The 17,068-nt window shown below is 47.7% G+C and overlaps 1 protein-coding gene across 6 annotated transcripts in view; it reads right to left on the minus strand.

Annotated features, from left to right (window-relative positions):
* The window catches only part of Bcas1 (breast carcinoma amplified sequence 1), a 68,308-nt gene extending 52,701 nt beyond the window's left edge, over window positions 1-15,607 (minus strand). For 3 of the 6 annotated variants that reach the window (XM_029536396.1, XM_029536398.1, XM_029536397.1), the window contains exon 1: window positions 3,992-4,525. In XM_029536396.1, the coding sequence (XP_029392256.1) occupies window positions 3,992-4,510 (519 nt within the window). In that variant the 5' untranslated portion in view covers window positions 4,511-4,525. Of the gene's footprint in view, window positions 1-3,991; window positions 4,570-13,739; window positions 13,819-15,535 lie in introns of those variants that run through there. The other 3 variants (XM_029536394.1, XM_029536393.1, XM_029536395.1) reach the window with 2 other exon arrangements.
* Window positions 15,608-17,068: the final 1,461 nt, after the last annotated feature.

Genomic DNA, 17,068 nt, shown 5'->3' on the forward strand with positions numbered 1-17,068 from the left:
TCTTAAAATGTAAAAATCTAAGGGCTGGAGAGATGGCTCAGCAGTTGGGAGTCCTTAGCACCCACACAGCAGCTCACAAACTCCAGTAACTACAGCATCAGGGATCTGACGCCCTCTTCCGGCTCTGAGGGTAAGGCATGCACATGGTACACAGACAAAACACCCAGACAAGTAAAATAGACACACATGCATGCAGGTATGTGCACACCTATGTATGTATGTATGTATGTATATTTGTTTTTTTCCACTTTCCTCTGCCATTTAATATATTATATATTACATATTATATGTATGTTATATATTATATAATATATATACATTTGTATGTGTGTGTGTTTCCACTCTCCTCTGCCATATTTTCTGAGAGAGATCTAAGAATTCCTACTAAGAACTGCTTGGTGTTATGCAAAGAAACACACACATACACACACACACACACACACACACATGTTTTGTCTTTTTAGATAATGCTTTCCAAATCCTCCTCCCAGTCATTTTAATCTATTTGCTATCCCACTTTATCCACGGTTTTTGTTGTTTGTTGTTGGTGGTGGTTTTGGTTTGGTTTGGTTTTGAGACAGGCTCTGTGTAGTCCAGGCTGGCCTCCTGCTCACTATGTAGCAGAGGATAATCTTGAACACCTGCCTGATCCTCCTGCCTTTGCCTCCCAAGTGCCGGGATTACAGACATGCACCACCACATCCAGTTTGTCTTCTCCCCAGGTGAGTGGCGATTCTTAAGGTAGTGCTGGAAAGAAGGGGAGCAGGGAGCAGGCTTGCTCATCAGATGTGTGGCTCTTGTGGCTAGAGTGACCTGGGGGCTCAGGGCTGGCATCCCTTAAGAAAGTCTACTGGGGCTACTGAGAGGGCTCAGCAAGTCACCGTGCATTGCTGCCGTGCCTGATGACCAGAGATGGAATTCAGTGACCCACATGGTGGAAAGAGAATCAACTCCCACAGGTTTCGTCTGACCCACACGTGTGCATGTACGCATGCTGACAGACAGACAAACAACCCATAAATAAATAATAATGTAAGTGTAATAAATAATAAATGTAATGAAAAGTTTGGGGGGGAGACGGTTACTGAGATCATGTTAGCACTACCAAAGTCAGTTATCTTTCTCTTCATGTACAAGGTTCCTGTTAAAATAAGCACCGCAGAACTTGAATAAATTCATAAAGCAAAAAGAAGCATTTCTAGTTCCTAAGGAACCATTCCTGGCAAGGACCGCTCCTCCTCGAGCCCTCCACAAAGATACCCCTGGAAGGACCGAGAGAGAAACAGACACCCAGTGTTTTCTTTTATAAGCAGTAAAACCAGATTGCCATTGTAGGATCGTTTTGCGCACGTGCGACAAGATCTATTAAATGTTTATCTTAGAACCCTGGTTCACTTGGGGAGAGAGAGGGAAAAAAAAAAAGCCCCATCTCTGCCAGCCAGTTGGTTTGTGTGAATCACAGCTCAGTCAGCTTTCAGGCCTATAATTTATCTTTTCTTTGGCCTATGTGGTAAATGCCCCACTTGTCCATGAATTCTCGCCTTGTTTTAATGTTGCTATGGTCTGAATGTAGTTTTATAAGCCACACAGATAAGATTGTCATTCTGAAAACACAGATTTGTGTGTTCCACCCCCCCCCAGGAGATTTGGGGGTGGGGGTGGGGAGTTACCTTTGTTCTGATTCACAGCTTGGTGGGATTGTGTTTCCCCCCCAGGAGGAGATTTGGGGGTGGGGGTGGGGGGTTACCTCTGTCCTGATTCACAGCTTGGTGGGATGGTGTTTCCCCCCCCAGGAGGAGATTTGGGGGTGGGGGTGGGGGGTTACCTCTGTCCTGATTCACAGCTTGGTGGGATGGTGTTCCCCCCCCCCAGGAGGAGATTTGGGGGTGGGGGTGGGGAGTTACCTCTGTCTGTGGGATTGTGGCTGGAATTCCAAACCCAGCTAGGAGCACTCAGTGGTAGTTGGGGTGGAGGCACGGAACTGTGCGGGGTGGGAGGGGGGGAGGGATAGCTGACTCGGCAGAACCCAAGGCTTAATTTACCCGAAGAATTCTGAGTCAATGCTGTTCAGCTGCACCCTGGCAGTATTCTAGCTCCAAGAGAATGTTATTGATTGGGAAGTTTTATTCACGTTATTTTCTGAGGGCTGTGTTTTCTCACTATACTAAAAGATAAACAAACAAACAAACAAAAAAAACCAATGGTTTTTCCCAAAGCACTGAAGTCGGCCATAGGGGCCAGATGGAAAACCCTGACTGATCAGAAGGCTTCTTTTTTTATTTCTGTTCAGTTTTTTAAAATCCTTGTGCATATATATGCATTCAAATATCCATGTATTTGTAGGCTGAAGGCAAAATGGTTATCTCATACTATGTATAAAAAATGTTGTACGCATGCACAGTGATAGACAATATTTCAAATTTCAATGATACTGCCAACCAAAGCGTGGACATATGTAGTGTAGTCCAGCTGAGCACATGAGTTTCCTCGGCAAGTGTAACCGAGAGCGGTCTTTTATCCAGAAAGAAACACGGGTTATAAATGAGGGTGGGGCACTCTGAAAGACAGTTTTAACTGCGAACATCCGCCTGGGCCAGACTACATTCATACTTCCCACGTTTCTAACCCAGATTCACCAGTTTCACCTGGAAACCCATTAACTGCCATTAAGTCTAGCTGCTGTCTCTGAGGGTGTCCCTCGCCCCTGTTGTCTCCAAAGGTGTCCCTCACCCCTGCCCAACAGAGGAGGGGGCAGACGTGGCAAAACAACACTTCAAAACGGCTAAACGGCTCACTTCGAGAACCGTGAAAGAGTGGACGAGTGTGCTGGGGTTTGTGACTAGAGAAGTAGCCGGAGGCTGCTGGTTTGATTTGTTTGATTAAGACGGAGGATTTGGCTGGGTCACTAGGCAACCGTGCAAAGATGGGCACAGCAGAGCTCTTCATTCTCTCTCTCTGAATAACTCTATTTTCCCCTAATTCAGGTGATGGACGGGCGTTGGAGCCAGACACCTTAAAAGCCTCTAACTGTTAAAGAAGCTTACCACCTCTGAATGGCTCTCGACACTCATGTTTCTCTACACTGGCGAAATGCGTAAACAGTTGCCTGGAATCATCATGACTATCGGTGACCAACCAGTTCATAGCCCCAAGAAGAGCAGCTTAGGGTTTGTGCGTAGGACACAATGGGTGCTTTCTGCAGTGAGGCTGACAGCATGAGTCCAGACCCCTCCCCACATGCTGCTCACTGGACTGTATGTCAAGCTAACACAAGGAAGACCCTTGAAAATAAACTCTGAGTCCAAATTTATGGGCATAGAAAAATATTGGTAGCAAGAGGCTTCAATAGGTTAGTCTTATTGTCTTTTTTCACAGTTTCAACTGTCTGGAAAATTTGCCTGGACTCTGTCACTGTATGATTAATTATTTTCTTTCCTTTGAGACAGGGTCCTATGTAGCTCAGGCTGGCCTTAAGTAGCCAAGGATGACCTTGAACTTTAGATTTTCTTGTTTCTACTTCCCAAGTGCTGGGATTAAAATACCTGAACCTCCCTTCATCCCTGGGGGTGTATGAGCATTGGGGATCAAACCCAGGGCTTCAAGTCTGTTGGGCAAGCGTTCACCGTCTACATCCGCAGCCTGGAGTTTAGGCTTGGTAGGAGTCATGTTTCTCCCCCCCCACCCCCACCCCCACCCCCACCCCCACCCCAACCACTAAGGTTGCGTTCTTTCTGGGTTCATAAACAGATGTCCTCCTTGGATTAGGAGACAAGATTTGTCTCTGTGTAAGTCACCGACCATCTCTTTTTCTTTACCTAAAACAGGGTTGACAGGGTTTTGTTCTGTGGATCTTTCTGCCTACGCGAACACAGTGGAAGCTTACCTTGTCTAGACCTTGGGTGACTGTCCGGTGACACGTAATGGTCTCGCCCGACAGCACCTCCCACAGAAACAGTGGTTGGAGAGGAAGCTGGTAGACTTCCACACTTACCTCCGCTGCAGAGACACCATGGGGATTCCCTGGCACGGCAGGAGCCTCTGTGGCCTGTTCTGGGTCTTCCGAGCCTTTGGAGGCGTCTTCTTTGGGCTGGCTGTCAACCGGCACGCTTTCTCTTCCTTTGTCCAGTTTAAAGAATCTGTTCAAAAAGCTGAAATCCTTAGCCTGGGCGGGGGCTTCTGCCCGGGACTCAGGTGGTGAGGGTGCCGATGGGCCGGTGGCAGGGAGGGTCTGCTGCTTGGCCTCGGTGCACCCTGGGGTTTTATCTGGAGCCTGCCCTGGTGCAGCTGCCACCGGAAGTGCCCCGTGCTCACTCGGGTCTTTGTTCTCTGTGCTTGGGCTGACATCAAACCTCCCCGATGCAGCCGATGAATCCGTGCCTTGGTCCCCGGGACGTCCTGGTACAGGCCGAGAGAGTGTCAAGAAAAAATGGGATCTAGCAGCTGGCGTCTTGAGCTTGGCATCTTTCCCAAGATTCTTTCCGCTGGCATCGCCCACAGCCTGGGCCTCCATTGTCTTGGGGGAAGAAGTAGCCACATTATCCTTCTTCGGGCTGCTGATTCCCAAGTCGACTGTAAACACAAACATAAACAGAGGTCATTCAACAAGCCAGGAAATTCAAGGGTGAATAATGGACTCCAACTTTTTGATACACAACGTCCCTTCTGCAGACTGGGGCGGCCTTGTTCCCAGCTGTCAGCGCGGTGGACACCTCCTGACCCTGCCCTTCCTGGAAGAGAGACCCTCTGAGGCTGATGAGGCAGAAAAGCCAAGGACTGGGAAGTCACTACCTGCCAGGCACCACGTGAGTGACACCCAATGTCCACTGTCATCTTCTACTTCCCTGGGATCTGGAGAAGTGTATACTTAATTTTTTTCCAATAGACATCGTGGCCGTGTTTGTGAGAGTCGGAGCTCCGGAGCTGGGAGATCTCTCAGTCCCTCCCTCGACGTCTGGGCTTGAACCCATTCTTTATCATGGGATTCTGTCCTGTGCCTAGCTGCCCCATTGGCACCAACCTCTTGAATGCCCCTCACATCCCAATGCTGTGGGAATCAAACATATCTTATAACTGTCCCCTCGGAGAGAAAAAGCACTCGTATTTGAGGACCACTGACGGAGGTCCTCTCTGGCAGGGAGTGGTGGTCCATGCCTTTAATCCCAGCACTATGGAGACAGAGACAGGCAGATCTTTGAGTTCCAGACTGGCCAGAGCAACACAGTGAGACCTTGTCTCCAACACACACACACACACACACACACACACACACACACACACACACACACACAATCTTTTTTTTTTTTTAATCCAAGCGTTTTAATTTTTCTCTGTCTTTATTCTTCGGTAAAAATGAAGATGCAGTAGACCCTTCCTCACCCTTTAGGAGATGACACTCGTTATGTTAAGATGTTTAAAGTATATGAAGAAGTGGCTGAGATACAGTAACTGCTCAGTACACATCATGACACTTAGCTGTTAGCTGCCTTCCCTCCAGTCTCCAGGGAGACACCAACTCCTGAGTTCTTGCTCTGCCTGTCTTCATGTAAGACATCTGTTAGCATAGACTCTGGGGGATCTGAAGACTAAAACTGCAGTAATCAGAAAGCTGGTACTCTGTAGCCTTGAAGAGTAGGTGTGTCCTCAGACAGGAATGCTGGGATGGCAGTACAGATATGGCCAACCAAAATAAGTCTAAGTAAATCAGCACACTCCAGGTTCTGTGAGAGACCCTATCTCAAAAAGCAGAATGACTTTGTGTGTACCCACATATACATACATGTGCCTCGCACACACACAACATGTGAACACAGCACACACACATTCACACACACATGAACACACATATGAACACGAACACACATACACACACATGCACTCACGCACAGATGTTGAGTTCTTCAAAAGAACATTCTATTTAAATATCAAAGGGCTACGGGAATCCCTTGGGAAAAGGGATAAAAACCTAGGGAGGACCATGCAGTCATGACCCCCTGCAGGTTGGATTGGGTAGGGTCCAGTCGAATAACAGGAGTCAAGTGACACTTTAAACAGCCCTGGCTTTCCGAGCTGGGCAGATGCGTTTGTTGTTCTGAAGTGTCAGGGTTTGTGGTGCTGATCCCTGTGGTTTGAAGGAAGATGGGAGACTCAGAAACTTCACTCATGTATCCGATTTCAAGCTTTCTTCTCTGCTCTCAAGAGCCAAAATGTCTGTGGCCAGGAAACCCTGGCACAAAGGACAGTGGGAGCTTTTGGACATGAGGGATGGAGTCTTGATTACCAGCTTGATTTGCCTGGATGTTGAGTGATGTCATGGGATCCGAATGGACTATTAACCCTGTGTTGCCCAGAACATTTTGAAGAGGCCACAATGAAGCTCAGTTCCCGTGGGTAACACCGGGGCAGTGACATCACATCATCCACTCAGTCTTTCTTCCTCCCCACCTTCCTAGTGCGTGCATACTTTGCAAAACCGTGGAGTACGCAGGGTTACCTCAAGTGCAAGCCAACTTCTCCAGCACTGCCACTCAAAGACAGCAGATGGCTGAGTTAGTCCTGGGGGCTTTGCTTGGTTTTTGTTTTTGTTTAAATCAGGTGATAACATGCATCTGACATGCCTTTCTACCAAATTTGATTACTCTCACAGTCATTTTCCTTCCTGTCTCTGCCTTCCTCTCTTTTTGAAACTAACATCTGCAAACTGATGTGGATCCTCAAGCATTCTTGGTATTTGTACATGGTGGCTGTGTTTATCATTGTGAGTAGGTGTGAAAGCCAGAAGAAGACAGTATTAGGTGTTGTTCCTCAGGTGACATCCACCTTCTTTGTCTGTCTATCTATCTATCTATCTATCTATCTATCTATCTATCTATCTATCTATCTACACACACACACACACACACACACACCATCACCTTATCCATGAATATTCTAGAAGTTTCTACATTGTGTCTTTCATCTCTCCTGTCTTAGTTAGGGTTTTACTGCTGTGAACAGACACCATGACCAAGGCAACTCTTATAAGGACAACATTTAATTGGGTCTGGCTTACAGGTTCAGAGGTTTAGTCCATTATCATAATGGTGGGAAGCATGACATCATCCAGGCAGACATGGCGCTGGAGGAGCTGAGAGTTCTATATCTTGTTCCAAAGGCAAACAGGAGAACACTGTCTTGCAAGAAGCTAGGAGGAGGGTCTCAAAACCCACAGTGACACACTTCCTGCAACAAGGCCACACCCCCCAACAGTACCACTCCCTGTGGGCCAAGCATATTCAAACCACCACATCCCTTACAAACAGGTCAGTCCCAAACTACTATGTTTCTTTCTTCTTTAGACTTGAAGAGCAAATGGTGAGTTGCTGCCCCAACATCAATTAAACTAAAAAAACCAAAACAACAACAACAACAACAACAACATGCTATTGCTAGATTTCTTTCTAAAAACAGTCTAGAGATTCAGAGTAACAATGTGATATAGTTACAGCCCCCTCACCATGGAGACAGTTGATCAGATAAGCAGGTTTAAATGTGAAGTAGATTGCCAAAGAAGGTAGTACCTTACTCTTGTGCCTACAGCTGATAGGGCAACAAGGGGTGAGCTCTGGAGATAGGGGTGGGGTAAGAAATCAAGTTATCGATATATAGGAGACTGCCAAAGTTGGTTTGTTAGTTTGGGATTCTGGGAAAGATTATCAAGGAGGTGGTATGAGGCAAGGGACCAGGGGACCAGGGGGCAGGAAAGCTATCAGATTGGAATGGCATCACTATCCCAAATGTAGATGGTTGTAGTGGCTATTCCTGGTTGTCAACTTGACTATATTTGAAATGAACTACAATCCAGAATTGGAAGGCTCACCAGTGAACCTAATCTGGAGACTGGGAGATAGAAGTTTCTGATCTGGATCTTGGTATGGAGATCTTGAGACACAGTGGTGATTGAATCCAGAAGATTAAGACAGGGAGATCTCTGAGTCCAAGNTCATCTNGGATTAAAGGTGTGGTGGCACACACCTTTAATCTGGGCTACACCTTCTGCTGGGGACCATATAAGGACATTGGAAGAAGGGAGTCTGGCTCTCGCTCTTTCGCCTTCTTGCGGTGTGGGACTCAGCAACTGCTAGATCCTTGGACTTCCATTCACAGCTACTACTGAACCATTTTTGGAATTTGAACTGTAGACTGTAAGTCATCAATAAATTCCTTTACTATATAGAGACTATCTGTAAGTTCTGTGACTCTAGAGAACCCTGACTAATACAATGGTCATCGGGCACATCTGAGGGTGGTTAGTGTCATTGTCACTGTGGAAATGTAGTAAAAAACACAGCACAGCTCCACTCCACACTCGCTGAATGAATGGCCGTAACAAAGCAGGTAGGCAGTAGCCAGCGCTGGCGAGAATGCTGAGCAAATGGTGCCTCACTTGCGGGGATGTGAAATGGGGCAGTTGCATTGGAAAGCAGTTAAGGAGCCCCTCAGAATGATGGGCATTGAGCCAGCATATGGCCCACAGTTCTGTTTCTAGATAGACAAGCCCAAGAGCACCAAAACATACATCCACACAAGAATTAGCTCACCAATGCACAGAGATGTGCTATTTATAAGCATTGGAGTGTAAACAACCACAATCAACATGTCTGTTCACTTATGAGTGAGTGAAGAAAATGTGGCCTTTGTGGAACGGGGTGCTATCACCTTAAAGGAGAATAATGAAACACAGATGCTTGCCACAGCGAGGTGAACTCTGAAAACATGAAATAATCCAGGCACATTGAAGAGGGATATTTGGAATGGGGTCTAAGAGTCCTTGAAATTAGAAGTGGAGACATTGTGTTCCAGCTCAGCCTTGACGTTGTTATATACATTGCTCAAAATGATTGTGGTCTCAGTGAACGGGCTCTGCTCACATCATGCTGCTGAAATGTACAGACTGGGCTGGGGAGAGAGCTCAGCGTTTAAAGGGTTTCGCTGTAAGCAAGGGGATTGGAGTCAGACCTCAAGAACCCACACAAATGCCAGGTGAGCGTGGCAGCCTGCCTGTAATTCAGCCCAGCCTTGCAGAGTGGAGACCTCGGGGTTCCCAGAGCAAGCTGGGAAGTGATGCAAGCCATGCTGCTGAGGTCAGGGTTTGACTGAGAGACCACGCCTTGAAGAAGAATGTGGAAGAGAAGTGAAAGGTGACTACTGACATCAACCCTAGACCTCCACATGCACACACACACACATACACACACACACACACACACACACACTCACACATGCATACACGTGCCAACATACATGCACACATGCATATGCATGAAATGAAAAAAGAAAGGAAAAGAAAGATATAGAAAAGAGATACAGGATTCAAAGCAGATGAAAGTAATCTTCAATAACAGTGATGACTATGATGATGGTGATGATGTTGGCTGATAAAGATGGTGAGGTTGATAATTATTGTGATGCTGATGCTGCTGATGCTGCTGATGCTGGTGATGGTTAGGATGATGGGGATGGATTTTCCGAAAGCTGTCTTTTGAGACATATGGAGTAGTGATGTAAACACAGCAGCAGAGGTGGCCAACTCTAGGGTCGGCTGTGTAGTGTGTTTGACCAGAACATATTTGCAGATGCTTTGAGTGTGTGTGGGGGGGATTCTAAGTGAAAACCCTAACTGGAGGCTGTTCCTGGAGAACCTCCAATCTCTTATTGGCTCCTCCCAGGAGCGACTCATAAAGGCGTGGAGACAGGGCATTTCTAGCTCCGTGCAACTTCCGTGTCTCACGGAGCCTCCAGCGGCAACTCAGCCAGCCTTGCGTTTCCAAGGTATCAGAATCTCCCAGAAGTCTGGAGAAAGTTGTGCTGGTCCAGGCCTTGAGTACTTTGCATGTGCTGAGCTCGGGATGTGTTATAACAGATGACAACCAGCCCTTTGCTCCCAGAGACTTCTAAAACGTAAACGACTTATTTAACCTCATGTGAATGTGTATGTTCATGTGTGTCTAGCTATATGTGAGGCGGTGCGTGTGTGTGGGTGTGAACTTGCGTGCCAACTAGAGGCCAATCTTGGGCGTCATTTCCCTGGTCTTGCCTCGCTTGTTCTGAGACAGGATCTCACTCTCCCTGGCTGGAGACTTGCCAAGTAGGCTAGACCGACTGGCCAGAGAGCTCTTTTCTCCAGTGCTGGGATTATAAGCAGATGACATTACGCCTGCCTCTTTTTTTTTTTTTTTTTTTTTAATTTGAATTCTGAGGATCAACCTTCCTGACTCCAGTACTTTACTGATCTCCAATCACCTTTCAGATTTTCTTTCAACTCATAGAAGCATTTCTAAAATGTAGAGTAGCCTGTCTGGGACCTGTAACCCAGCTAAGGTGGGATGAGGTAGGAAGACCGACTTCAGGGTCAGAATGAGCAACAGCAACAAAACCCCAAACAAAAACCGAGCGGAGCAGGCTCAAAGCTGCTCAGAGAAAACAGATATTAGTGTCTGTCCTGGGGTCATCAATTTTTTCCACTCTCAGGCAGCTATGATTTAGGTCATTGTCTGAAACAATTCCTCAGGGATCAAAACTGGCAAATTCTCACCCTCTGTACTACCAGCAGAAACCGCCCCCCCCCCCTTTTTTTTACTTGAGTAGAGAATTTTCAGTTCGCTAAGCTCATTCCACATTCGAGCATAGAGACACACACATGTACTTCAAGGGTGCAGAATTACAGTTCCTTCTTTAAGAACAGTTGACGAGGGATGAAAGGGAAGGTACAAATTCTAAGACACGCCTTGTCCGTGTGAGACAGACAGGCATCAGCTTGGGGGGGAGGGGTGGGAGATGAGCTCTGGCAGATCAGTCACGTGCTGGGCTCTGCCCTCCATCGGCTGTAAGGATGGAGACTTTTGTCTTTTAAAGAGGATAAACTTACTAGAACAGCATCAAAGAAAGAGGGAATTGGGGCGCTTTTATTTCCCCAAAGATCTCTGAAGTTTTAGGAAAGAAATAACCAGGAGCGCTTTAGACCACGCCTACACTAAGGGCACGCCCACCTGTCCAACTTAAACTTAGACTTGAAGTCTGAGATCGAGCCAGTTCACGCCACTCATGGTGAACTCATTTGAATAAATGATAAGTTTTCATAAGCTAATTTGAAACCGGGCCAGGTAAGGTGGATTCGCCCAGGGTTGCAGTAACTCAGGTTGGCCGCGCGGTCTATGCTGTCTGTAGTCAGCCCCTCCTTCAGAGCTGCCGTTCTTACAGCCCACTTCCGGCCAGAGAAAATGGCATCGCTGCCATCTTACTGGCAAATCTTGGACAGTGCCAATTCCGTTCCACCGTTATACAATTACCAAGTGGCAGAGCTACCCCTGCTGGCTGTGCCCCGCCCCACCGCCCCGCCCCCAACTCAAGCTGGTTAGATCATAACGCCAGCATGCTATGTGGGACCGAATGACTACAAATTCCGGGGCTTAACACAACACAGGTATCTTAGAGCTCAGACGGTCAGACGGTAAAAGTGGGACAGCTTCTAGAAATTTCCATGCCTGTTCTGAGGCTGTGTGCTACACAGTCAAGCCTACCAGAACCCATCTTTAAGCTTCTCCCCATCTCCCTCTCCATCCTTCCCTCCCTCCCTCTAACATCTGTTCCCAATGTCACTTCCTCTTTTCCCATTCCACACCCCTTGCTTCTTTCTCTATAATGACCCTTTGGGTGACATAAGACCTTCACCAATAGGTCAGGAGCACCTATCCATCTCACCCACCCACAAAGCCTTCTTTGGTCACCCACAGGTAAGGTGTCATGCTCACGGGTCCCAGGGTGACACCATCTGGGAGGAGAAAGAATCTCATTTTGCACATCACCCCCACTGCCACGCCCCTCGCTTGCGATGCTCTGTGCCTTCATGACTACACACCTCGAAGATACCCATTGCATCCTGATACATACATGCTCAGTGAGGGCGCGGATCAGCTCCGAGATCCCCAAACTGTCCAGATGGAGCGATAAAAACCCTTACTCTTTTCCCACGAGCCCAGACGCAAGCCACACACTCGCATGAGTCAACATCTCTATGATAGGACAACAGAGAAGATCCTCCGACTGATGATTGCATCACCAACAGAGTTCTAGTAGCCACCTGTGAGTCCAGGACATCCTCCCTGCCCACCCCACCCCTCTGCTGTTCTCAACGCTCACTCCCTGCCTCCTTTGGCTCCTGCCCAAACTTCAAGTCTGATTAAGAGTGAAGATGACTCAGGTGCTGCCCTGGAGAACAGATGCATCTTTTAAAGCACATCTTGATGAATGAGGAGCAGAATGCTAATTACACGGCAGCTGCATTATCTCCACTCAGACAGCTTGGCTGTAGTTGAATCCATGCCTTGCAGCTCCTGAGGGGAGGTGTGTAGGGGCTTTTGCAAAAACCAAACCAGACCAGACCAGACCAGACCAGACCAGACCAGACCAGACCAGACCAGACCACCAGACCAGACCAGAGAACAATTGTCTTCCAGGATGGTTAAAAGCCCCTTTGACTTTCATTCTGAGATCTCTGGGCTTAGTGGCATCTCTTCTTGCTTTTAGTGGCACAGGTGAGCTGGGCGGCTGACTCCCTCCCACTTTACCTGGTGGAAAGCGATTGCCAGACAGAGGTGGGGCTGTGACACTTTTGTAACTGAAAATGTATGAAGTGGAAAAGTACAATGACTTTTCTTCTAAATGCGCATGCGTGTGTGACCATGTGAGTTCATGTATACTACCCGTGGAGGCCCGAGGAAGGCAACAGATGCTCAGGATTGGCTTCATAGGTGGTTCTGAACCACTATGTGAGTGTCGGACATCGAACCCATGTCCTGTGGAAGAACAGCAGGTGTTCTTAACCACCGAACCATCTCTCCAGCCCCACGACAGCCCATCTTTGTGCATGGATAATTGATTGGGTCTGGACTAGAAGTGTGTGGAAAGGCTTGTACTCTAAGTCTATGATCTCTGGGGTGTCTGAGGTTTCGTGTCTTCCAGTTCTCCATAGTCACACAGGGAAGGAACCCTGCACGCAGCAGGAACGCACGGCTGGGTTGGTCATTACATGGACATCAACTGCAAAAGACTCACACCTTGCTTGTGTCATGTGACTTGTGCCAAGTCACATAGCCAATGAGCTGCCAAGCAGGGGCTCTGAGTTAGGTATGTCGACCCCCTAAGCCAGGTCCTTGGCTCTTGCTCAATTGTTTCATCTTTTCTACTGAAAAGGCCTACCCAGCTGCCCTGTACATCACACGGGTGTTGTCATGGCTTGAATTGTATCTCCCCAAAGATCCTAGGTTCCAACCTCTGTGAAAGTGACCACATTTGGATAGTCTTACAGATGACCAAGACGAGGTCCTCAGGGTGGGCCCTGATACAGTGTAACTGTACCCTCACGACAGTGTGATTTCAGGTCTACAGGTCGGCCCACATAGAGGGAGATGCTGTGCAGATACAGGGGGAAAGCCAGCCATCGTTGAGTCAGGACAGCCTGAACCAGGTCTTCCCCAGAACTTACAGGAGACAACTTGATGACACCTAGATTCTGGCTCTAACCCCACAGGACAGGCAGCTTCCAGCGTATAAGCACCCAGTGTGGGCCCAGGGTTTCTGCCATCCCTGGGAATAAATACAAAAGCTTTTGAGGAAAGCCTGTGGCTCCCGCTTCTTCTGTTCACTGTAAAAAGGACCAGAGAGCCCCCACCCTGCAACAGAGCGGTTTCACACATAGCACTGACCTTCCTCATAGTGTTGAATTACATGAGTGGACAGCACCACTGAGTTCCCATTCTGAACACACGCATTGTCTGACGTCACCTGCAACAGAACAGACCGTTTCAGTGGTCAGGTCATGGGAGGAACTCACAGGGGGAGCCTTAAGGCTACAGGAGCACCTTCCAGAGTCAAACTTAAAGGCCGCATTTGTAGAAACTGCCAGCTTCCTATCTGGCCTTCCAGTAGCAAAATAACTCTCTCAGGCCAGACTCCTGCCATTGTCAGAGCACCCCGGGGTTCATGTTTCATCTCACCAGCCTCACTCACACCAGCAGGCAAATCCCTGCAACAGAGATCGGACCAAAAGGGGCGCTGTCTCCTAAAGAACTGAGTAAGACTTTAACATGGCGATTCAGGGTCTGCCAGGCTAACTTCACTTGTCTGTCTTGGCTGCATGAATGCAACCGTCAGCCAAACCCTTTATGAACACACCTGTCAAATACAGGAGGCTTATTCTGTTTGTGTATATGTAGATGCATGTACATGTAAGTTTGCACATGCATAGATGTGTATGCATGCTTCTGGAGTTGAGAGGGCAACTTCATATATTCCACTGGTTACAGCCACCTGTTTTGAGACAGTGGCTTGGAACTCACCAAGTATCTAGAATAGCTGGCTTGTTAGCTACACGGACCTGCCTCTCTTGACCTACCCAGGATCGGTATACACAGTTGGGCTTTTTTTCTTTTTTAAAAAAGTTGGACTCGTAGAATTGAACCCAGGCCCTTGTGCTTGTAAGGCAAGCATTTTACCAACTGATCTAACTCCCAAGCCCCTTGACCTCAGATCTTGACAGACATCTTTTAGGAGATATTCCTAACTGTAACTCACCACCAGAGCTATACCTGATGTTATCAAGGAGCTTTGAAAACACCCCCCCCACTCTGATCCCCACATGGCTTCCAGTTAAAATTGTCCAGAGGAGAAAGTCAGATACTGCAATTTTAGAGGTTTCCTGGAGGTTCAACGTACAGGAAAGATCTTGGACCATTGGAAGACACCTAGGGTTGTCACCCTCAGTGTGATGGACATTTGGACTTGGCAATTCTTGTGTGTGTGTGTGTGTGTGTGTGTGAACACAGTGCACATATGCGTGTGCATGTGTATGTGTGCGTGTCCTGTTCTCTGTAGGACAGTCAGTGATGACTGTGGCCTCCATACACAGGACTTCAGCAACATTCCGTTCCTGGGTTAATTATCAAAGACCTCTGCAGACACTGTCCGGTGTCCCTAGAGAGAACACCCAGAAACAAGAGCCTGAGTCTGGAAACCAGCCTTGAAGCAGCTACTGAACTGGTTCTGCTGCAGGCACCTGTGGGGGTCGTTGAAGACACAGGCTCCATAAACCACCGTCTCTTCAAATTGCTCCACTCTTACCTGGGACCTCTGAGTCTGCATTTGGTAGAGGCAGACTCATATGTGTCCATGTGTGTGCATGTAGAGGACAGAGGTCTACACGGGAATCCTCACGTCTCTGTGCTGACACACCCAACTTCTTACATGGGAGCTGGGGATCCAAACTCAGGTCTTTTCATACTTACACTGCAAGCACTTTACCCATGACTCTCCCCCCCCCCCCCCCCCCAGTCACACAGAACCTGTATTTTATCCAGCTCCTTGGTGGATTCTAGGACCCAACTGACGGTCACAGTGGTGGCCCTCACATCCGATCTCTCTTCAGTGAGCCCTGGGTAGGCAGAATAGAGCCTTTTGGACTCCACTTTCTGGTACCCAGTGTGCCAGGGACTGAGAGTGTCACCTTGTAAGTGTCTGCTTCCGGATCATGCTCCTGGTCTCCAGGCCTTAGTGGGACGCTCATCTGGTTTCCCATTGTTCCTTCAATACAGAAAGGGGAGAAAAAAAAATCAAAATACAAACCTAAGTCTTGGCACCTGCACGTGATGCCAGGATATAGAGACAAGCTCCTGCCCTGGGTGGCACCTGGTCTCTGGCACCTGACTTCAGCCTTCTTCTTCTCCACAATGGAATTCTTGGGAGAAAATCTCAATGTCTTAGATACCATTTTTAGAAATATAGTTTTGAAAAGGTTTATTAATTTTTATTTTATCTGTATGGGTGTTTTGCCTGCATGGCATCTGTGTGTCATGTGCATGCTGTGTCCCCCAGAGACCAGAAGAGGGCATCAGGTCCCCTGGAACCGGAGTTAACAGAGTTGTGAGCCATCATGTGGGTGCTGGGAACCGAACCTAGGTCCTTTGGAAGAGTCCAAGAGAGGAACATGGTGTCTCTAGACCATCTCCACTGCTGACAGGATGGGTCACAACTCAGACAAGCATAGTCATGGTAAATTGACAGTAGGAGCAGCCTTTGCTGAGGGCTTTCTGTGTGGAGACAACATCCTAGGACTTCCACCCCAAGTGACATTGGCTCTTTGTAACAAATCAGCAGGGCTATGAGAATATGGTCCAAATTTGCAGATGAGAAAACTGAGGTACATGGGTTGGATATCTTGAATAAGGCCATACATAACCAGGTGTGTGTGTGTGTGTGTGTGTGTGTGTGTGCCAACAATACATTTATACACATCACGCACACTATGTTTCTATCCAAATTCACCTTTTTTACAGGTTTAAGCGTTGCTATTTAACAATTTAACAGTGGGGTTTGCAAATTTATAAGCTCAGATTGTTCAGTCCAAGTAAGATCTTATTTAGGGGCTGTGCTGGGTGTGTGTATGTGAATGTATGTGTACCTGTTTGTGTTCGTGTGCATGTGTGTGTGTGGGCATGTGTGTAGGTTAGAGGTTCACATCCGGGCGTCTTTCTCAATTGCCTTTGCCTTGGTTTCTGACACAGAGTCTCCCACTGGCTTGGAACTCCCCAACTCAGCTGGGCTGGCTGGTTGACAGCCCCAGCAATGTTCCTGATAGGCAGAAGCCCTCATGCAAGCTTTTTACCTGGGTACGGGGACTCTGAACTTAAATCCTCACACTTGTGTGCACGCACTTTGCTTCCTGAACCATCTCCCAGGCCCCTTAAGTGGCGACTACTTTTAGTACGCGTTTAAGGTTATGAAATACCTCAGACCGTGAGACGTGTGGTAACTACAGTCAGGTGACAAGCCTTTGCTTTTCATTCCCTGACCCTTTCACCACAGTCTACATAGTCTTTCCGCAGCTTCAGGGCCAGGCGAAGTAAAAAGTGGGGAATGCAGAACCCATGTTTTGTTGGGATCACTTGGAATCAGATAACACTGCTTTCTTCAGCAATCAGAATGTCCCTCAAAAGCTGTCCACCAGCTGTTTTAAAAGCAGCGGTTAAATCAAACCAAA

The sequence above is a fragment of the Mus pahari genome, chromosome 3, assembly GCF_900095145.1.
Source record: "Mus pahari chromosome 3, PAHARI_EIJ_v1.1, whole genome shotgun sequence".
Taxonomy (NCBI): Eukaryota; Metazoa; Chordata; class Mammalia; order Rodentia; family Muridae; genus Mus; species Mus pahari.